Source organism: Lonchura striata, chromosome 1A, assembly GCF_050655825.1.
Source record: "Lonchura striata isolate lonStrDom1 chromosome 1A, ASM5065582v1, whole genome shotgun sequence".
Lineage (NCBI taxonomy): Eukaryota > Metazoa > Chordata > Aves > Passeriformes > Estrildidae > Lonchura > Lonchura striata.
The window spans coordinates 75,904,982-75,927,823 of record NC_140741.1 but is presented as its reverse complement, the minus strand read 5'-3'; the positions used below and the strand labels follow the sequence as shown (position 1 = coordinate 75,927,823).

Below are 22,842 nucleotides of genomic sequence, written 5' to 3'. Positions count from 1 at the left end.
ACGGCACTGTCCCGTGGGGGGTGGCACTGTCCCGTGGGGGTGGCACTGTCCCGTAGGGTTGGCAGTGTCCCATGGGGGTGGCACTGTCCCGTGGGGGTGGCACTTTCCCATGGGGATGGCAGTTGTCCCCTGTCCCATGGGGGTGGCACTGTCCCGTGCGGGTGGCACTGTCCCGTCGGGGTGGCACTGTCCTGTGTCCCGTGGGGGTGGCACTGTCCCATCGGGGTGGCCCTGTCCCCTGTCCCATCGGGGTGGCACTGTCCCATGGGGGTGGCACTGTCCCCTGTCCCGTGGGGGTGGCCCTGTCCCCTGTCCCATCAGGGTGGCACTGTCCCGTGGGGGTGGCACTGTCCCATGGGGGTGGCCCTGTCCCGTGGGGGTGGCACTGTCCCGTGGGGGTGGCACTGTCCCATGGGGGTGGCACTGTCCCGTGCGGGTGGCACTGTCCCATCGGGGTGGCACTGTCCCGTGGGGGTGACACTGTCCCCTGTCCCGTGTGGGTGACACTGTCCCATGGGGGTGGCACTGTCCCGTCGGGGTGGCACTGTCCCGTGGGGGTGGCACTGTCCCCCGTGCCCCTGGCATCGCTGTCCCCGCAGGCACAGAGTCCTTCGGGCTGTTCTCCTGCATGGTGAACGGGGAGGAGCGGGAGCAGACCCACCGCGCCGTCTTCAGGTGAGGCCACCCCAGGTGACACCCAAGGGACCCCCAGCCCCTGCCGGGGACACCCAGGGCCACCCCAGGGCCCCCTGCCCGCTGCTGGTCCCCCGGGGTGGCTGTCCCTGGGCTCTGGGGGTTTGGGGGTGACCGGGAGGGGAAGAGGTGTGGGGCTGGGTTTGGGGGTGACTAGCAGGTCAGGGCTGTGGCTTTGAGAGTGACCAGGAGATCAGGGCAGTGAGTTTGGGGTGCTGATGACCTGAGGGTGCCAAGCTGTGGCTTTGGATGACCAGGAGGTCAGGGCAGTGAGTTTGGGGCTGACCAGGAGGTCAGGGCAGTGAATTTGGGGCTGACCAGGAGGTCAAAGCTGTAAGTTTGGGGCTGACCAGGAGGTCAGGGTAATGAATTTGGGACTGACCAGGAGGTCAAAGCTATGGGTTTGAGGCTGACCAGGAGGTCAAGGCTGTGAGTTTGGGGCTGACCAGGAGCTCCAGGCGGTGTCCCGGGGCTGACCAGGAGCTCAGGGCTGTAAATTTGGGGCTGACCAGGAGGCCAAGGCTGTGGGTTTGAGGCTGACCAGGAGCTCAGGGCAGTGAATTTGGGACTGACCAGGAGGTCAGGGCTGTAAATTTGGAGCTGACCAGGAGCTCCGGGCGGTGGCCGGGGCTGACCAGGAGGTCCGGGCAGTGAGTTTGGGACTGACCAGGAGGTCAGGGCTGTAAATTTGGGACTGACCAGGAGGTCAGGGCTGTAAATTTGGGACTGACCAGGAGGTCAGGGCAGTGAGTTTGGGGCTGACCAGGAGCTCCGGGCAGTGGCCGGGGCTGACCAGGAGGTCAGGGCTGTAAATTTGGGGCTGACCAGGAGGTCCAGGCAGTGGCCGGGGCTGACCAGGAGCTCCGGGTAATGAATTTGGAGCTGACCAGGAGCTCCGGGCGGTGGCCCAGGGCTGCCCAGGAGCTCCGGGCGGTGGCCGGGGCTGACCAGGAGGTCAGGGCTGTAAATTTGGGACTGACCAGGAGGTCAGGGCTGTAAATTTGGGACTGACCAGGAGCTCCGGGCGGTGGCCGGGGCTGACCAGGAGCTCTGGGCGGTGGCCGGGGCTGACCAGCAGCTCCGGGCGGTGGCCCAAGGCTGACCAGGAGGTCAGGGCAGTGAATTTGGAGCTGACCAGGAGCTCCGGGCGGTGGCCGGGGCTGACCAGGAGCTCCGGGCGGTGGCCTGGGGCTGACCAGGAGGTCAGGGCTGTAAGTTTGGGGCTGACCAGGAGGTCAGGGTAATGAATTTGGGGCTGACCAGGAGCTCCGGGCGGTGGCCCAAGGCTGACCAGGAGCTCCGGGCGGTGGCCGGGGCTGACCAGGAGCTCCGGGTAATGAATTTGGGACTGACCAGGAGCTCCGGGCGGTGGCCGGGGCTGACCAGGAGCTCCGGGTAATGAATTTGGGACTGACCAGGAGCTCCGGGCGGTGGCCGGGGCTGACCAGGAGCTCCGGGTAATGAATTTGGAGCTGACCAGGAGCTCCGGGCGGTGGCCCAGGGCTGCCCAGGAGCTCTGGGCGGTGGCCGGGGCTGACCAGGAGGTCAAGGCTATGGGTTTGAGGCTGACCAGGAGCTCCGGGCGGTGGCCGGGACTGACCAGCAGCTCCGGGCGGTGGCCGGGGCTGACCACGCGACCGCGGCCGCTCCCGGCGCGCTGTCCCCGTCCCCACGCCGCCCCTGGGCGCTCGCCCCCAGGTTCATCCCGCGCCACGAGGACGAGCTGGAGCTGGACGTGGACGACCCCATCCTGGTGGAGCTGGAGGAGGACGACTACTGGTACCGCGGCTACAACATGCGGACGGGCGAGCGCGGCATCTTCCCCGCCTTCTACGCCCACGAGGTGCTGGGGCCGGCCCGCAGCGCCGCCGGTACGCGCCCGCAATGGACCTTCCTTAATTCCACATTTCTGCATCTATTTCCATATTTCTACATTCATTTCTATATTTATACCTCTATTGCTATATTTCTAGATTAATTTCTATTCGTTAATTCTAGATTTCTGCATCTATTTCCATATTTCTACATTCATTTCTATATTTCAGTATTTATTTCTATTCGTTATTTCTATATTTCTACATCTATTTCTATATTTCTATATTCATTTCTATATTTCTAGATTAATTTCTATTCGTTATTTCTATATTTCTACATCTATTTCTATATTTCTATATTCATTTCTACATTTCCACCTTTATTGCTATATTTCTAGATTAATTTCTATTCGTTATTTCTATATTTCTGCATCTATTTCTATATTTCTATATTCATTTCTATATTTCCACCTTTATTGCTATATTTCTATATTAATTTCTATTCGTTATTTCTATATTTCTACATCTATTTCTATATTTCTATATTTATTTCTACATTTATACCTTTATTACTATATTTCTATATTAATTTCTATTCGTTATTTCTATATTTCTACATCTATTTCTATATTTCTATATTTATTTCTACATTTATACCTTTATTGCTATATTTCTATATTAATTTCTATTCATTTATTTCTATATTTCTACGTTTATTTCTATATTTATACCTTTATTTCTATATTTCTGTATTAATTTCTATTAGTTATTTCTATATTTCTGTATTTATTTCTACCTTTTTACCTTTATTTCTATATTTATTTCTATTAGTTATTTCTATATTTCTACACTTATTTCTATATTTCTGTATTTATTTCTATATTTCTACATTTATTTCTACATTTATACCTTTATTTCTATATTTCTATATTAATTTCTATTAGTTATTTCTATATTTCTGTATTTATTTCTACATTTATACCTTTATTTCTATATTTATTTCTATATTTCTATATTCATTTCTATATTTCTGTATTTATTTCTATTAGTTATTTCTATATTTCTACATCTATTTCCATATTTATACATTTATTTCTATATTTCTACATTTATTTCTATTACTTATTTCTATTAGTTATTTCTATATTTCTATATTTATTTATATTTATTTCTATATTTCTACATCTATTTCTATATTTATTTCTATATTTATTTCTATATTTATGCATTTATTTCTATTATTTATTTATATAATTCTATTATTTATTTATATATGTATATATTTCTACCTTTATTTCTAGTATTTATTTCTATATTTATTTCGATATTTCTGCATTTATTTCTATTATTTATTTCCACATTTCTATATTTATGTCTACACTTCTACCTTTATTTCTATTATTAATTTCTATAATTCTATTATTTATTTCTCTATTTCCATATTTCTACCTCTATTCCTATTTTTTATTTCTATATCTCTACATTTATTTCCATGATTTCCAGACTGGTTTTTCTGTATTTATTTTCATTTTTATTGCATTAATTACACACATATTTAGGAAGAGGATACATATTTAAATATTTATTTTAGTCCTTTTACACGGTTCCACCCCTGACCTGTCGTGCAATAGAGAATATTTGATTTTTGGGAGCGGTGAATGGCATTTTCTCACAATTTTGGGCTATTTTTTCCCAGTTTTGTGCATTTTTTTCCCAATTTTGGGCTATTTTTTCCCAATTTTGTGCATTTTTTTCCCAATTTTGTGTTATTTTCACAATGTTTATATCAATTTTTCACAACAACGAGTGAGGAGTTGTTGCTAGCCCAAGGGTCAGTGGCAGAAATCTCCTTTACATCTTTTTTCCCATATTATCTGTGAGGTTTTTAAATGTTATTTAATCTTACAGCGAGTTTTAGTTATTTTCACAAACTGATCCGAGCTATTCTAGGGTCAGTTAGTTATAAAAATAAAAATATTAGTTATTAATTCATAACTACAATTGCTGCTGCAAAAATTAATGTTATGGCACACAGCACGCAGCTTCTGCTTTAATGTTTTGTGAAAGCAAAATTTAAAATTATTAGAGTTTCAGCTAATATATCTATCTATAAAAATATATATTATTTAAAAGTAATAATAAATATTTTTATATTTATTATAGAAATATTATATATATAAATAATTATTATACTAAATAGTAAATATATATTTATCATACTAAAAGAAACAAGATAGTAAATATAATAGTAATAGTAAATATAGAAATAAATGTAATGGAAATAGTAAATATAATAATAATTATCATATTATAATATACAATCCACACGGGGGTTAGGGTGTTGGCCATAAAAGGCTGACAAATTCTGCTCTGCCAAATGTCCTTAGAAAAAGATCTGCAAAAGTTAATACAGAATAATTTGCAAAAGTTAATACAGAATAAATAATATATAAAAAGATAGAATTGTATATAATACTATATAAATGTAATATAGATAAAGAATATATAAAGAATAAAGAAGATATAAATAATATATAAAATATAATAATACATAAATTATATATAATATATGATATAATGACACATAAAATATGCAATAGATAAATAAATAATCTATAAAGTTAATGTAGGATAAATAAAAGATAAATTATATAATATATGTAATAATATAGAATAGTATATAAAGGTAACATATAAAATATATAAAGAATATATAAATAATAAATGATATATATAAATAATATATAAAATAGTATTATATATTATATATTATATATTATATATTATATATTATATATTATATATTATATATTATATATTATATATTATATATTATATATTATATATTATATAAATATTTATTTATAAAATATATACTATATAAATAAGCAATGTATAAAGTTAATATAGAGTTAATATTATACATGATTTAAAAAGAGATTACAAACTGGACAAAATTAAAATAATTTGCAGAAGTTAATATAGAAGAAATAATATATACAAAGCCAATGAGTACACAGTAATTTAAACAGAGATTATGAAGTGCAGTATGTTAGAATAATTTGAGAAAGTTAATTCAGAAGAAATACTGTAGAAAAAAAAATATATATAGCAATATAAAAAATTAGATATATGTAAAAATAGAAATAATATATAAAATAATATATAAATAATAAATAATATAGATAAATGTATAAAATGTAAAAAGAACCTCTAAACAATAAATAATATAGAAAATTGATGTTCCCTCGGGGCACCTCCCGGGACAGCGTCACATGTGAACACAGGAACACATGAACACATGAACACGTGAACACGTGAACATGTGAACACAGGAACACATGAACACGTGAACATGTGAACACGTGAACACATGAACACGGGGCAGGGAGCTGGGTTCACCCAGGAGCCCCGTCATGCGTGGGCACACAGACCCCGGGACAGCATCACACGTGAACACATGAACACGTGAACACGTGAACATGTGAACACATGAACACATGAACAGCATCACAGCATCACAGATTAAATTCGCATAATTCACAGAATCACAGAATTCACAGAATCACAGAATCACAGATGAACAGATGAACAGAATCACAGAAATAACAGAATTCACAGAATCACAGAATCAATCACAGAATCACAGATTAACAGATTAACAGAATTAACAGAATTAACAGAATTCACAGAATTCACAGAATTCACAGAATTCACAGAATTACAGAATTAACAGAATTACAGAATTCACAGAATCAGAGAATCAGAGAATCACGGAATCACAGATTAATAGAATCACAGAAATAACAGGATCACAGAATTCACAGATTAACAGAATCACAGAATCACAGAATCACATTCACAAAATGCACAGAATCACAGAATTCACAGAATCACAGAATCAATCACAGAATCACAGATTAACAGATTAACAGAATTAACAGAATTAACAGAATTACAGAATTCACAGAATCAGAGAATCACGGAATCACAGATTAATAGAATCACAGAAATAACAGGATCACAGAATTCACAGATTAACAGAATCACAGAATCACATTCACAAAATGCACAGAATTCACAGAATCACAGATTAACAGATTAACAGATTAACAGATTAACAGATTAACAGATTAACAGAATTACAGAATTCACATAATTCAGAGAATCACAGAATTCACAGAATTCACAGAATCACAGGATCACAGATTAACAGAATCACAGAATCAGAGAATCACAGAATTCACAGAATTCACAGAAATCAGAGATATCACAGAATTCACACAATAACAGAATTCACAGAATTCACAGAAATCAAATAATCACAGAATTCACATTATCACAGAATTCACAGACTCACACAATTCACACAATTGCAGAAATTACAGAATTCCCAGAATTCCCACAATGCCTGGGTTGGGAGAGAGCTCCAGGAGCACCGAGATCCTGGCACCCAGTGCCACATCCAGGCTTTTCAAACACATCCAGGCCTGGTGACTCCACCACCTCCCCGGGCAGCCACCCCAGAGCTTCATCACCTTTCTGGAAAAGCTTTTTCCTGCTCTCCCACCTGGATGTGTCCAGGATCTCGGTGCTCCTGGAGCTCTCTCCCAATTCCCAGATTCTGGGAATTCTGTGACTGTGTGTGACTGTGTGATTGATTGTGTGATTCTGCATGATTGTGTATGATTGTGTGTGGTTCTGCGATTGTGCGATCCCGTGATCTTCCGTGATCCTGTGATTCTGTGTGATTGTGCGGCTGTGTGGGATCCTGCTATTCTCTGATTGTGGGATTCTGTGTGATTCCGTGATCCTGGGATCCTGAGGTCCCGTGATTCTGTGATTGTGTGATTCCATGATTGTGTAATTCCCTGATTCTGTGTGATTCCATGATTGTGTGATTCCCTGATTCTGTGTGATTCCCTGATTCTGTGATTCCCTGATTCTGTGTGATTCCATGATTGTGTGATTCCCTGATTCTGTGATTCCCTGATTATGTGTGATTCCATGATGGTGTGATTGTGTGATTCCCTGATTCTGTGTGATTCCATGATTGTGTGATTCCCTGATTCTGTGATTCCCTGATTATGTGTGATTCCATGATTCTGTGATTGTGTGATTCCCTGATTATGTGTGATTCCATGATTGTGTGATTCCCTGATTCTGTGTGATTCCATGATTGTGTGATTCCATGATTCTGTGATTCCCTGATTCTGTGTGATTCCATGATTCCGTGATTGTGTGATTCCATGACGCTGTGATTTCCTGATTCTGTGTGAGTCCATGATTCTGTTACTGTGTGATTCCCTGATTCTGTGTCATTCCATGATGGTGTGACTCCATGACTCTGTGATTGTGTGATTCCATATTTCTGATTACATGATTGTGTGATTCCTTGATTCTCTGTGATTCCATGATTATGATTCCCCAATTCCATGATTCCATGATTCTGTGGTTCCCTGATTCTGTGTCATTACAAGATTGTGTGATTCCCTGATTCTCTGTGATTCCATGATTATGATTCCCCGATTCCATGATTCCATGATTCTGTGGTTCCCTGATTCTGTGTCATTACAAGATTGTGTGATTCCCTGAATGTTTGATTCCCTGATTCTGATTACATGATTGTGTGATTCCCTGATTTTCTGTGATTACCTGATTGTGTGATTCCCTGATTCCATGATTCCGTGATTCCCTGATTCTGTGTGATTCCGTGATTGTGTGATTCCATGATTCCCTGTTTCTCCGCTATTCCCAGAATCCATAACCCCTCAGCTCTGCCATTCCTGATGCGATCTCTGCCATTCCCTGATTCCATAACCCCGCAACTTTGCCGTTCCTGACATGGTCTCTGCCATTCCCAATTCCATAACCCCACCATTCCCAACGCCGTCTCTGCCATTCCCGATTCCATAACCCCACCATTCCCAACGCCGTCTCTGCCATTCCCAATTCCATAACCCCACCATTCCCAACGCCGTCTCTGCCATTCCCGATTCCATAACCCCACCATTCCCAACGCCGTCTCTGCCATTCCCAATTCCATAACCCCACCATTCCCAACATGGTCTCTGCCATTCCCGATTCCATAACCCCACCATTCCCAACGCTGTCTCTGCCATTCCCGATTCCATAACCCCACCATTCCCAACATGGTCTCTGCCATTCCCGATTCCATAACCCCACCATTCCCAACATGGTCTCTGCCATTCCCAATTCCATAACCCCACCATTCCCAACATGGTCTCTGCCATTCCCAATTCCATAACCCCACCATTCCCAACACCATCTCTTCCATTCCCGATTCCATAACCCCACCATTCCCAACATGGTCTCTGCCATTCCCAATTCCATAACCCCACCATTCCCAACGCCGTCTCTGCCATTCCCAATTCCATAACCCCACCATTCCCAACATGGTCTCTGCCATTCCCGATTCCATAACCCCACCATTCCCAACATGGTCTCTGCCATTCCCAATTCCATAACCCCACCATTCCCAACATGGTCTCTGCCATTCCCAATTCCATAACCCCACCATTCCCAACATGGTCTCTGCCATTCCCAATTCCATAACCCCACCATTCCCAACACCATCTCTTCCATTCCCGATTCCATAACCCCGCCGTTCCCACATTCCCGACACTGTCTCTTCCATTCCCAATTCCATAACCTCACCATTCCCAACGCCGTCTCTGCCATTCCCACTCCATAACCCCGCTGTTCCCGTTCCCGTTCCCGTTCCCGTTCCCGATGCGGTCTCTACCATTCCCATTCTGTAACCCCGCTGTTCCCATTCCCATTCCCGTTCCCATTCCCATTCCCGTTCCCATTCCCATTTCCATTCCCGTTCCCGTTCCCGTTCCCGTTCCCATTCCCGTTCCCGTTCCCGTTCCCATCCCCATTCCCATTCCCATCCCCATTCCCATTCCCATTCCCATCCCCATCCCCATCCCCATCCCCATCCCCATCCCCATTCCCATTCCCATTCCCACTCCCATTCCCATTCCCATTCCCCATTCCCATTCCCCATTCCCATTCCCATTCCCATCCCCATTCCCATCCCCATCCCCATCCCCATCCCCATCCCCATTCCCATCCCCATTCCCATTTCCATTCCCATCCCCATCCCCATTCCCGTTCCCATCCCCATTCCCATTCCCATTCCCGTTCCCATTCCCGTTCCCACTCCCATCCCCATTCCCATCCCCATCCCCATCCCCGTTCCCATTCCCATTCCCATTCCGCTCCCATTCCCATCCCCGTCCCCATCCCCGCTCCCATTCCCATCCCCGTTCCCGTTCCCGTTCCCGTTCCCAACCGGTCCGTGCCGTGCCCGCAGGCGCGAGGAGGAGCCCGTGCTGGCTGGAGCGCTTCAGCGTGCAGTTCCTGGGCTCCGTGGAGGTGCCCTTCCACCAGGGCAACGGCATCCTGTGCGCCGCCATGCAGAAGGTGAGCGCCCCGGCTCCCTGCCCCGGGAAATCCCTGCGTAGGGCACAGCTCCTGAAAAACCTGCCAGGATTCACCTGCTTGGGCGGGAGATTTGAATTTGTATGGCACAGCTCCTGAAAAACCGGCCAGGATTCACCTGCTTGGGCGGGACATTTGAATTTGTGTGGCACAGCTCCTGAAAAACCGGCCAGGATTCACCTGCTTGTACAGGAAATTTGAATTTGTATGGCACAGCTCCTAAAAAACCTGACAGGACTCACCTGCTTGTACAGGAAATTTAAATTTTTATGGTACAGCTCCTAAAAAAACAGCCAGGATTTACCTGCTTGGGCGGGAAATTTAAATTTTTATGGCACAGGTCATAAAAACCAGCCAGGACTCACCTGCTTGGGCGGGAGATTTGAATTTGTATGGCACAGGTCATAATAAATTGGCCAGGATTCACCTGCTTGGGCAGGAAATTTGAATTTGTATGCCACAGCTCCTAAAAGACCAGTGAGGATTCACCTGCTTGGGTGGGAAATTTAAATTTGTATGGCACAGGTCATAAAAAACCAGCTGGAACTTTCCTGCTTGGGCAGGAAATTTGAATTTTTATGGCACAGGTCATAATAAATTGGCCAGGACTTTCCTGCTTGTGGCAGGAAATTTAAATTTTTATGGTACAGGTCATAAAAACCAGCCAGGATTCACCTGCTTGTGGCAGGAAATTTAAATTTTTATGGTACAGGTCATAAAAACCCAGCCAGGATTCACCTGCTTGTGGCAGGAAATTTAAATTTTTATGGTACAGGTCATAAAAACCAGCCAGGATTTACCTGCTTGGGCAGGAAATTTAAATTTTTATGGTACAGGTCATAAAAACCAGCCAGGATTTACCTGCTTGGGCAGAAAATTTGAATTTTTATGGCACAGCTCCTAAAAAAGCAGCGAGGACTCGCCTTCCTCTAAGGAAATTTAATTTTTTTATGGCACAGGTCATAAAAAGCAGCCAGAACTTGCCTGCATGGGCAGGAAATTTAAATTTTTATGGCACAAATTTTATATTTTATTTTTAAATTGTTATGGCATTAAATTGTTATGGCATTAAATTTTTAGGTGGTATCTGGCAGGGTTGTCAGCAGGTATTTTTATTATTATTTATTTATTATTATATAGATATTATATAGCATAATTGATATTATAACATTAATTCTAAATAACTGTATTACATTATAAGGATTAATTATAATGTTATATATTCATTATTTTATACGTAACATATTTTTATGGCACAGTAATATCTGATGGGGTTATCAGCAGGTATTTTTATTATTATATTTTAGTTATTATATAGATATTATACATCATAATTGATATCATAACATTAATTCTAAATAACTATATATTACATTATAAGTTTAATTATAATATTATATATTCATTATTTTATACGTAACACATTTTTATGGCACAGGTCACATCTGATAGGGTTATCGGAAGGTATTTTTATTGTTATATATTAATTATTATATAGATATTACATTTAATAATCAATATTATAACATTAATTATTTATACCTATATATTATATTATAAGAATTAATTATAATATTATAAATTCATTATTATTTATTATTTTTTATTTCATTATTTTATATATAACATAATAATACATAATATAAGCGATGTATTTAATAATATAATTAATGATATAAATAAGAACAAATTATTTAATTCAATTAATATAAATATTTATGATTTATTGTTATTTAATAATAGAAAGAATAATACGATGATTTAGTAATACAGTAATATTTCTATAAAAACAAACACATATAATATTTCATACGATATAATTATTAATATGTATATTAGGATATTATTCTTGTCAGGTCTAATTGTAATTAACAACACACTCGTTCTTTGGTATTTTGCAAATTTCTTTAAATTTCTTTATTTTTTGGTCCATTTCCACCCCTTTTCCCTCATTGTCATGAACAGATCTCTGCTTATTACAGGAGCAGCCTCTTTTCCACCCGGGAAGAATTGTTATTAACCGAATTTTAATAATAATAATAATAATAATAATAATAATAATAATAATAATAATAATAATATGAAAGGTAAGTTAATAATATGAAGTCACATAATAATAATAACAATAACAACAATTATAACAATAAAATAAAACTAATAATATGAAAAGTCAGTTAGCAATATGAAAAGTCAGTTAATAATATGAAGTCACATAATAATAACAAGAATAACAATAAAATTAATAATATGAAAAGTCAGTTAATAATAATATGAAAAGTAAGTTAATAATATGAAGTCACATAATAATAACAATAATAACAATAACAATAAAATTAACGATATGAAAAGTCAGTTAGTAATATGAAAAGTCAGTTAATAATAATATGAAAAGTCAGTTAATGATAATATAAAAAGTCAATTAACAATATGAAGTCACATAATAATAATAACAATAATAACAATAATATCATTAACAACAATAACAACAATAATAACAATAAAAACAATAACAATAAAATTAATAATATGAAAAGTCAGTTAATAATAATATGAGAAGTCAATTAATAATAATATGAAAAGTCAGTAATATGAAGTCACATAATAATAATAACAATAATAACAATAACAATAAAATTAATATTATGAAAAGTCAGTTAATAATATGAAAAGTCACCTTTGGGATTTCACCTTTGGGATTTTATCTTTGGGATTTTACCTTTGGGATTTCTCCTTCAGGATTTCACCTTTGGGATTTCACCTTTGGGATTTTATCTTTGGGATTTCACCTTTGGGATTTTATCTTTGGGATTTCTCCTTCGGGATTTCACCTTTGGGATTTCACCTTTGGGATTTTATCTTTGGGATTTTATCTTTGGGATTTTATCTTTGGGATTTCACCTTTGGGATTTTATCTTTGGGATTTTATCTTTGGGATTTCACCTTTGGGATTTCACCTTTGGGATTTTATCTTTGGGATTTCACCTTTGGGATTTTATCTTTGGGATTTTATCTTTGGGATTTCACCTTTGGGATTTCACCTTTGGGATTTCACCTTTGGGATTTTATCTTTGGGATTTCACCTTTGGGATTTCACCTTTGGGATTTCACCTTTGGGATTTTATCTTTGGGATTTTATCTTTGGGATTTCACCTTTGGGATTTTATCTTTGGGATTTTATCTTTGGGATTTCACCTTTTTGGATTTCAGCTTTGGGATTTCACCTTTGGGATTTTATCTTTGGGATTTTATCTTTGGGATTTCACCTTTGGGATTTCTCCTTTGGGATTTCACCTTTGGGATTTCTCCTTTGGGATTTTATCTTTGGGATTTCACCTTTGGGATTTTATCTTTGGGATTTTATCTTTGGGATTTCACCTTTGGGATTTCACCTTTGGGATTTCACCTTTGGGATTTTATCTTTGGGATTTCACCTTTGGGATTTCACCGTTTGGGATTTCACCTTTGGGATTTTATCTTTGGGATTTTATCTTTGGGATTTTATCTTTGGGATTTTATCTTTGGGATTTTATCTTTGGGATTTCACCTTTGGGATTTCACCGTTTGGGATTTTATCTTTGGGATTTCACCTTTGGGATTTCACCGTTTGGGATTTTATCTTTGGGATTTCACCGTTTGGGATTTCACCTTTGGGATTTTATCTTTGGGATTTCACCTTTGGGATTTTATCTTTGGGATTTTATCTTTGGGATTTCATCTTTGGGATTTCTCCTTTGGGATTTTATCTTTGGGATTTCTCCTTTGGGATTTCACCTTTGGGATTTTATCTTTGGGATTTTATCTTTGGGATTTCACCTTTGGGATTTTATCTTTGGGATTTCACCTTTGGGATTTCTCCTTTGGGATTTCACCTTTGGGATTTCTCCTTTGGGATTTTATCTTTGGGATTTCACCTTTGGGATTTCACCTTTGGGATTTTATCTTTGGGATTTCACCTTTGGGATTTTATCTTTGGGATTTTATCTTTGGGATTTCACCTTTGGGATTTCACCTTTGGGATTTTATCTTTGGGATTTCACCTTTGGGATTTTATCTTTGGGATTTTATCTTTGGGATTTCACCTTTGGGATTTCACCTTTGGGATTTTATCTTTGGGATTTTACCTTTGGGATTTTATCTTTGGGATTTCACCTTTTCTAATGTTTACTGTGTATAATTTCTCCTGTCCGGTTCCTGTTGCCGCTGTCCCGGTGCCCGGTGCCGGTCCCGCTTTACCCTTTATAATTTTTAATTTATACAATTGTTTCCTTTTACCACGTTTACCTTTTAGGATTTTATCTATTTTAATTTTTATAATGTTTAATGTGTATAATTTCCCCTGTCTGGTTCCCGTTGCCGCTGTCCCATTGTCCCGGTGTCTCGGTGCCCGGTGTCCCAGTCTCTCTTTACATTTTATAATTTTAAATGTATACAATTGTTGCCTTTTACCACATTTACCTTTTAGGATTTTATCTATTTTTATTTTACCTTTTCTAATGTTTACCGTGTATCATTTCCCCTGTCCGGTACCCGGTGCCCAGTCCCAGTGCCCGGTGCTGGTCCAGCTTTACCCTTTATAATCTTAAATGTATAGAATTGTTTCCTTTTACCACATTTACCTTTTAGGATTTTATCTATTTTTATTTTACCTTTTCTAATGTTTACCGTGTATCATTTCCCCTGTCCGGTACCCGGTGCCCAGTCCCGGTGCCCAGTCCCGGTGCCCGGTGCCGGTCCAGCTTTACCCTTTATAATCTTAAATGTATAGAATTGTTTCCTTTTACCACATTTACCTTTTAGGATTTTATCTATTTTTATTTTACCTTTTCTAATGTTTACCGTGTATCATTTCCCCTGTCCGGTACCCGGTGCCCAGTCCCGGTGCCCGGTGCCCGCTGTCCCGGTGCCCAGTCCCGGTGCCGGTCCAGCTTTACCCTTTATAATCTTAAATGTATAGAATTGTTTCCTTTTACCACATTTACCTTTTAGGATTTTATCTATTTTTATTTTACTTTTTCTAATGTTTACTGTGTATCATTTCCCCTGTCCGGTTCCCGTTGCTGCTGTCCCGGTGCCCAGTCCCGGTGCCCGGTGCCCGTCCCGCTTTACCCTTTATAATCTTAAATGTATAGAATTGTTTCCTTTTACCACATTTACCTTTTAGGATTTTATCTATTTTTATTTTACCCTTTCTAATGTTTACCGTGTATCATTTCCCCTGTCCCGCTGTCCCGCTGTCCCGGTGTCCCGGTGCCGGTGCCGGTGCCGGTGCCGCAGATCGCCACGGCGCGGAAGCTCACGGTTCACCTGCGGCCCCCGGCCAGCTGTGACCTGGAGGTGACGCTGCAGGGAATCAAACTCGTCCTCGGCCTCACCGACTGCGGCCCCGACACAGAGGTGGCACCGGGAGAGAGGGGGCACCGGGAGAGAGGGGGCACCGGGAGAGAGGGGGCACCGGGACCGGGACCGGGAGAGAGGGGGCACCGGGAGAGAGCTGGGCACCGGGAGAGAGGGCACCGGGAGAGAGCTGGGCACCGGGAGAGAGGGGCACCGGGAGAGAGCTGGGCACCGGGAGAGAGGGGGCACCGGGAGAGAGGGGGCACCGGGAGAGAGCTGGGCACCGGGAGAGAGAGGGGCACCGGGAGAGAGCTGGGCACCGGGAGAGAGGGGCACTGGGAGAGAGAGGGGGCACCGGGAGAGAGGGGGCACCGGGAGAGAGGGGGCACCGGGAGAGAGGGGGCACCGGGAGAGGGGGCACCGGGAGAGAGGGGCACTGGGAGAGAGCTGGGCACCGGGAGAGAGAGGGCACCGGGAGAGAGCTGGGCACCGGGAGAGAGGGGCACTGGGAGAGAGAGGGGGCACCGGGAGAGAGGGGGCACCGGGAGAGAGGGGGCACCGGGAGAGAGCTGGGCACCGGGAGAGAGAGGGGCACCGGGAGAGAGCTGGGCACCGGGAGAGAGAGGGGGCACCGGGAGAGAGCTGGGCACCGGGAGAGAGGGGGCACCGGGAGAGAGCTGGGCACCGGGAGAGAGGGCACCGGGAGAGAGCTGGGCACCGGGAGAGAGGGGGCACCGGGAGAGAGCTGGGCACCGGGAGAGAGCTGGGCACCGGGAGAGAGAGGGGCACCGGGAGAGAGCTGGGCACCGGGAGAGAGGGGCACTGGGAGAGAGAGGGGGCACCGGGAGAGAGGGGGCACCGGGAGAGAGGGGGCACCGGGAGAGAGGGGGCACCGGGAGAGGGGGCACCGGGAGAGAGGGGCACTGGGAGAGAGCTGGGCACCGGGAGAGAGAGGGCACCGGGAGAGAGCTGGGCACCGGGAGAGAGGGGCACTGGGAGAGAGAGGGGGCACCGGGAGAGAGCTGGGCACCGGGAGAGAGAGGGGCACCGGGAGAGAGCTGGGCACCGGGAGAGAGGGGCACTGGGAGAGAGAGGGGGCACCGGGAGAGAGGGGGCACCGGGAGAGAGGGGGCACCGGGAGAGAGCTGGGCACCGGGAGAGGGGGCACCGGGAGAGAGGGGCACTGGGAGAGAGCTGGGCACCGGGAGAGAGAGGGCACCGGGAGAGAGAGGGGGCACCGGGAGAGAGGGGGCACCGGGAGAGAGGGGGCACCGGGAGAGAGCTGGGCACCGGGAGAGAGCTGGGCACCGGGAGAGAGCTGGGCACCGGGAGAGAGCTGGGCACCGGGAGAGAGAGGGCACCGGGAGAGAGAGGGCAGCGGGAGAGAGCTGGGCACTGGGAGAGAGCTGGGCACCGGGAGAGAGGGGGGCACCGGGAGAGAGCTGGGCACCGGGAGAGAGAGGGCACCGGGAGAGAGGGGGGCACCGGGAGAGAGAGGGCACCGGGAGAGAGGGGGGCACCGGGAGAGAGGGGGCACCGGGAGAGAGGTGGCACCAGGAGAGAGAGGGCACCGGGAGAGAGAGGGGCACCGGGAGAGAGGGGGCACCGGGACCGGGACTGGGACAGGGACGGGCACCAGGAGGGACAGGAGAAGGTTTGGGGTGACCAGGAGGGGACGGGGGAATGTTTGGGGTGACCAGGAGGGGACACGAGGTTTGGGGGGACATGGAGGGGACAGGAGATGTTCTGAGGGGATGAGGAGGGGACAGGAGAAACTTTGGGGTGACCAGGAGGGGATGGAAGGGGAATGGGGGTGACCAGGAGGGGACAGGAGAAGGTTTGGGGGTGACCAGGAGGGGATGGAAGGGGAATGGGGGTGACCAGGAGGGGACAGGAGAAACTTTGGGGTGACCAGGAGGGGATGGAAGGGGAATGGGGGTGACCAGGAGGGGACAGGAGAAGGTTTGGGGGCGACCATTATGTGATGAGGGGTGCAGGGATGTGGTTTTGGGGAGCAAAAAGGAGATTTGGGGGTGACCAGGAGGGGAGGAATGTGGGGGGCTGAGTTTGGGGGTGACCACAGGAGGGAGGGGAGAAGGTTTGGGGGTGACCACGAGGTGCGGGGTGCAAGGGTCTGGGTTTGGGGGGTGAGGAGGAGGTGGGAGGCTCAGGGTCTGGGTTTGGGGGTGCCCAGAGAGGATGAATGTGGGGGTGTGTTTGGGGGGCTCAGGGGTCTGGGTTTGGGGGTGCCCAGGACAGGAGGGATGTGGGGTGTGTTTTGGGGGGCTCAGGGTCTGGGTTTGGGGGTGCCCAGAGAGGATGAATGTGGGGTGTGTTTTGGGGGGCTCAGGGTCTGGGTTTGGGGGTGCCCAGGACAGGAGGGATGTGGGGTGTGTTTTGGGGGGCTCAGGGTCTGGGTTTGGGGGTGCCCAGGAGGTGAGTGGAGCGGATTCGGAGGTGCCCAGCAGGTGCAGGGCACGGGGCTGTGGGTCTGGGGGCCGATGCTGAGGGGGGGCAGAGATTTTGGGGGGCTCCGGACCCCCAGAGCTGACCCGGCCCCTGCTGCGCCCCCGGCCCGCCGCAGTTCGAGCGCTGCAGCCACTTCTTCCAGATGAAGAACATCTCCTTCTGCGGGTGCCACCCCCGGAACAGCTGGTGAGCCCCGGGGGCACCCCCGCTCTGCCCCCCGAGACACCCTCACCCCACCCGGGGCACCCTGAGACACCCCCACCCCATTCCGGGGCACCCCCGCTCTGCCCCCCGAGACACCCCCACCCCATCCAGGGGCACCCTGAGACACCCCCACCCCATCCCGGGGCACCCTGGGACACCCTCACTCCACCCAGGGGCACCCTGAGACACCCCCACCCCATCCTGGGGCACCCTGAGACACCCTCACCCCACCCGGGGCACCCTGAGACACCCCCACCCCATCCCGGGGCACCCCTGCTCTGCCCAGGGGTGCCCCAAGACACCCCCACCCCATCCCATGGCACCCAAAGCGCCCCTCACCCCATCCCGGGGCACCCCAAAGGACCTTCACCCAATCCCGGGGCACCCCAAGGGATCCCAGCCCCATCCCAGGACACCCCAAAGGACCCTCACCCAATTCAGGAACACCCCAAGGGACCCTCATCCCATCCAGGGACACCCCAAGTGACCCCCAGCCCACCCAGGGGTACCCCAAGAGATTCCTGTCCCATCCTGGACCACCCCAAGGGACCCCCACCCAATTCAGGGGCACCCCAAAGGACCCTCACCCCATCCAGAGACACCCCAAGCGACCCTCACCCCATCCAGGAGCACCCCAAGGGACCCTCACCCCATCCAGGGGCACCCCAAGGGACCCTCACCCCATCCAGGAGCACCCCAAGTGACCCTCACCCAATTCAGGAACACCCCAAGGGACCCCCACCCTATCCAGGGACACCCCAAGGGACCCCCAGCCCACCCAGGGGCACCCCAAGAGACCCCCAGCCCACCCAGGGACACCCCAAGGGACCCCCAGCCCACCCAGGGACACCCCAAGGGACCCCCACCCCACCCAGGGGCACCCCAAGAGACCCCCAGCCCACCCAGGGACACCCCAAGGGACCCCCAGCCCACCCAGGGACACCCCAAGAGACCCCCAGCCCACCCAGGGACACCCCAAGGGACCCCCAGCCCACCCAGGGTGCCATCCCGGTGTCCCCTGCGCCCCCGGGGTGCCGTGGGTGGCTCTGGGGGCGCCCCCTGGCAGCGCCCGCCCGGGGCAGTTTTGGGGTGCCCCCTGATCCCCCCCCCCGCAGCTATTTCGGGTTCATCACCAAGCACCCGGTGCTGAGCCGCTTCGCCTGCCACGTCTTCGTGTCACAGGAGTCCATGAGACACGTGGCCGAGAGCGTCGGGTACGAGGGACACGGGACACGGGACACGGGACACGGGAACATGGGACACGGGACACGGGAGGGACACGGGACACGGGACATGGGACACGGGAGGGACACGGGACATGGAGACATGGGACATGGGACATGGGGACACGGGACACGGGACACGGGACATGGGACACGGGACACGGGACATGGGACACGGGGACACCGGGACATGGGGACACAGGACATGGGACATGGGGACACTGGGACATGGGGGGGACACGGGGACACGGGACACGGGGACATGGGACACGGGGACACGGGACACGGGAGGGACATGGGACATGGGGACACGGGACACGGGAGGGACACGGGACACAGGACATGGGACACGGGACACGGGACACGGGACATGGGGACACCGGGACACGGGACACAGGACATGGGGACATGAGACATGGGGACACGGGACATGGGACACGGGGACACAGGACATGGGGACACGGGACATGGGACACGGGGACACGGGACATGGGGACACCGGGATATGGGGACATGGGACACGGGAATGACACCAGGAAATGGAGGGGACACCGAGACATGGGGACACGGGGGACATGGGGACACCGGGACACGGGGACACTGAGACATGGGGGGGACACCGGGACACGGGACACGGGACATGGGGACACCGGGATATGGGAACATGGGACACGGGGACACGGGATATGGGGACACCGGGACATGGGGACATGGGGACACGGGACATGGGGACACGGGACACGGGGACACGGGAGAGACATGGGACATGGGGACACCGGGACATGGGGACATGGGGACACTGGACATGGGGAGGACACTGGGACATGGAGGACACGGGACATGGGGGACATGGGGACACCGGGACACGGGAGGGACACCGGGACACGGGGGACACGGGGGGACACGGGAGGGACACGGGGACATGTGGGGTATGGGGTGGCACAGGGGGCATGGGGGGCAGGGCACGGGGGTATTGGGGCTGGAGATTTGGGGGGTCTGAGTGCCCGGGATCGGAGTGCCAGGGATTGGGGTGCCAGGGATTGGGGTGCCAGGGATTGGGGTGCCAGGGATCGGGGTGCCAGGGATTGGGGGTGCCAGGGATTGGGGTGCCAGGGGATCGGGGTGCCAGGGATTGGGGGTGCCAGGGATTGGGGTGCCAGGGGATCGGGGTGCCAGGGATTGGGGGTGCCAGGGATTGGGGTGCCAGGGGATCGGGGTGTCAGGGGATCGGGGTGCCAGGGATTGGGGTGCCAGGGGATTAGGGTGCCAGGGATTGGGGTGCCAGGGATTGGGGTGCCAGGGATCGGGGTGCCAGGGATTGGGGCTCAGAGGGATTGGGAGTGCCAGGGTATTGGGGGGGCCAGGGGATCGGGGTGCCAGGGATTGGGGGTGCCAGGGATCGGGGTGCCAGGGATTGGGGGTGCCAGGGATCGGGCTCTGGGGGCAGCGTTATGGGGTGCAGGGGTCTGGCAGTGCTGGGCCGGGGTCAGGGGGTGCGGAGGTTTGGGGTGCTGAGGGCTGGGCACTGGGGCTCTGGGTGCCAGCGGCCTGGGGGGGCTGTGGGTGGGGCTGTGCCAGAATTGGGGGGTCTGTGGGTGGGGCTGTGCCAGGTTTGGGGTCTGGGGGTCTGTGCCAGGTTTGGGTGTCTGGGGGTGCTGTGGGTCTGGCTGTGCCAGGTTTGGGGTCTGGGGATGCTGTGCCAGAATTGGGGGGTCTGTGGGTGGGGCTGTGCCAGGTTTGGGGGGCTGTGGGTGGGGCTGTGCCAGGTTTGGGGTTTTGGGGACTGTGGATCTTTCTGTGCCAGGTTTGGGGGGCTGTGGGTACCAGCTCGGGGGTAGCAGCCCCGCTGCGGGGTCTCCGTGGGTCTGGGGGTGCCAGGCTCCGTGCCCCCTGCCCTCGCTGAGCCCCCCGTGCCCACGGCTCCCCCCAGCCGAGCGTTTCAGGAATATTACCAGGAGCACCTGGAGTACGCCTGCCCCACAGAGGACATCTACCTGGAGTAGGGTCCTGCCACCCGGCATGCGGCCACCCCGGGGACTCGGGGCCACCCCGGGACTCGGGGCCACCCCCGGGACTCGGGGCCACCCCGGGACTCGGGGCCACCCCGGGGACTTAGGGCCACCCCCGGGATTCGGTGTCACCCCCGGGATTCGGTGTCACCCCCGGGATTTGGGGCCACCCCCGGGACTCGGTGTCACCCCCGGGACTCGGGGCCACCCCAGGACTTGGGGCCACCCCCGGGATTCGGTGTCACCCCCGGGATTCGGGGCCACCCCCGGGATTCGGTGTCACCCCCGGGATTTGGTGTCACCCCCGGGATTCGGTGTCACCCCCGGGATTCGGTGTCACCCCCGGGATTCAGGGTCACCCCAGGGATTTGGTGTCACCCCCAGAGACTCTCTGAATGACCCCAGGGACTCTGTGTCACCCCCAGGGACTCGGTGTGACCCCCGGGGACTTGGGGTCACCCAGCCAGGGATTCTGTGTCACCCCCAGGGATTCTGTCACCCCCAGGGATCCTGTGTCACCCTTAGGGACTCTGTGTCACCCCAGGGACTCAGTGTCACCCCCAAGGACTCGGTGTCACCCCAGAGACTCTCTGGGTCACCCACAGGGACTCAGTGTCACCCCAGAGACTCTCTGTCACCCACAGGGACTCTGTGTCACCCCCAAGGACTCGGTGTCACCCCAGAGACTCTCTGGGTCACCCACAGGGACTCTGTGTCACCCCCAGGAGCTCGGTGTCACCCCAGAGACTCTCTGTGTCACCCCAGGGACTCAGTGTCACCCCAGAGACTCTCTGTGTGACCCCAGGGACTCGGTGTCACCCCAGGGACTCCGTGTGTGACCCCAGAGGCTCTGTCCCCCCCCACGCCCCCTCCCCACCCCCCGGGGGTGCGGGGGTCCCCTCGGGGGGTGACACAGCCCAGCGGGGGGGGGTGACACGGCCCGAGCAGCCCCCCCTGCATGAGCACGGCCAGCCCGGGGGGCAGCGGGCCCGCGGCTTCGGGGACACCGGGGGGACACCGGGGGGACACCGGGGGGACACCGGGGGGAGGGGGGGCACCCCCAAACCCGCGCCGGCCCCCCAAAAGGAACGGGGATCCCCCAGAGCCGCCCCCCCACGCCCCCCATCACCCCGGGTGTGCTGCCCCTCGTGTCGGTGTCCCCGGCTGTCCCCCCCCGCCACCGAGCCCGGGCCCCGGGGGGGTCCCGGGGCCGCCCCCTCCTCACTGCTGTGCCTGGTGGTCCCTCGCTTCGGCCCTGTCGCCCAGCGCTATCGTGACTATATCGCCACCCGCTCGATGTCCCGGTATTTATCTGTACTCGGCAGGCAGAGGAGCCCCGAGGCGCTGTGCCAGCCCGGCTGTCCCCACGCCGCTGTCACCCACTTGGTCTTTCAATAAAATATATGCTTGGTGTGAGCTGGGGACACCGCGGGGACGGGGGGACAGGGGACAGGGGTGGGGACACCGCGGGGACAGGGGTGGGACAGGGGTGGGGACACTACTGGGACAGGGAGGACAGGGATAGGGACACCACGGGGACAGGGGGGGACAGGGGGACAGGGGTGGGGACACTGCTGGGGACAGGGGTGGGACAGGGTGGGACAGGGGTGGGGACACCGCGGGGAC

The 22,842-nt window shown here is 49.9% G+C and overlaps 1 protein-coding gene across 1 annotated transcript in view; it reads left to right on the top strand.

The window, feature by feature from the left end:
• Window positions 1-22,632, top strand: part of MAPK8IP2 (mitogen-activated protein kinase 8 interacting protein 2) — a 40,135-nt gene extending 17,503 nt beyond the window's left edge. The window contains exons 6-12 of the mRNA XM_085568279.1: window positions 600-675; window positions 2,392-2,564; window positions 9,850-9,959; window positions 15,252-15,371; window positions 17,896-17,966; window positions 19,100-19,198; window positions 21,138-22,632. Coding sequence (XP_085424405.1) covers window positions 600-675; window positions 2,392-2,564; window positions 9,850-9,959; window positions 15,252-15,371; window positions 17,896-17,966; window positions 19,100-19,198; window positions 21,138-21,210 — 722 coding nt within the window. The 3' untranslated portion in view covers window positions 21,211-22,632. The remainder of the gene's footprint in view (window positions 1-599; window positions 676-2,391; window positions 2,565-9,849; window positions 9,960-15,251; window positions 15,372-17,895; window positions 17,967-19,099; window positions 19,199-21,137) is intronic.
• Window positions 22,633-22,842: the final 210 nt, after the last annotated feature.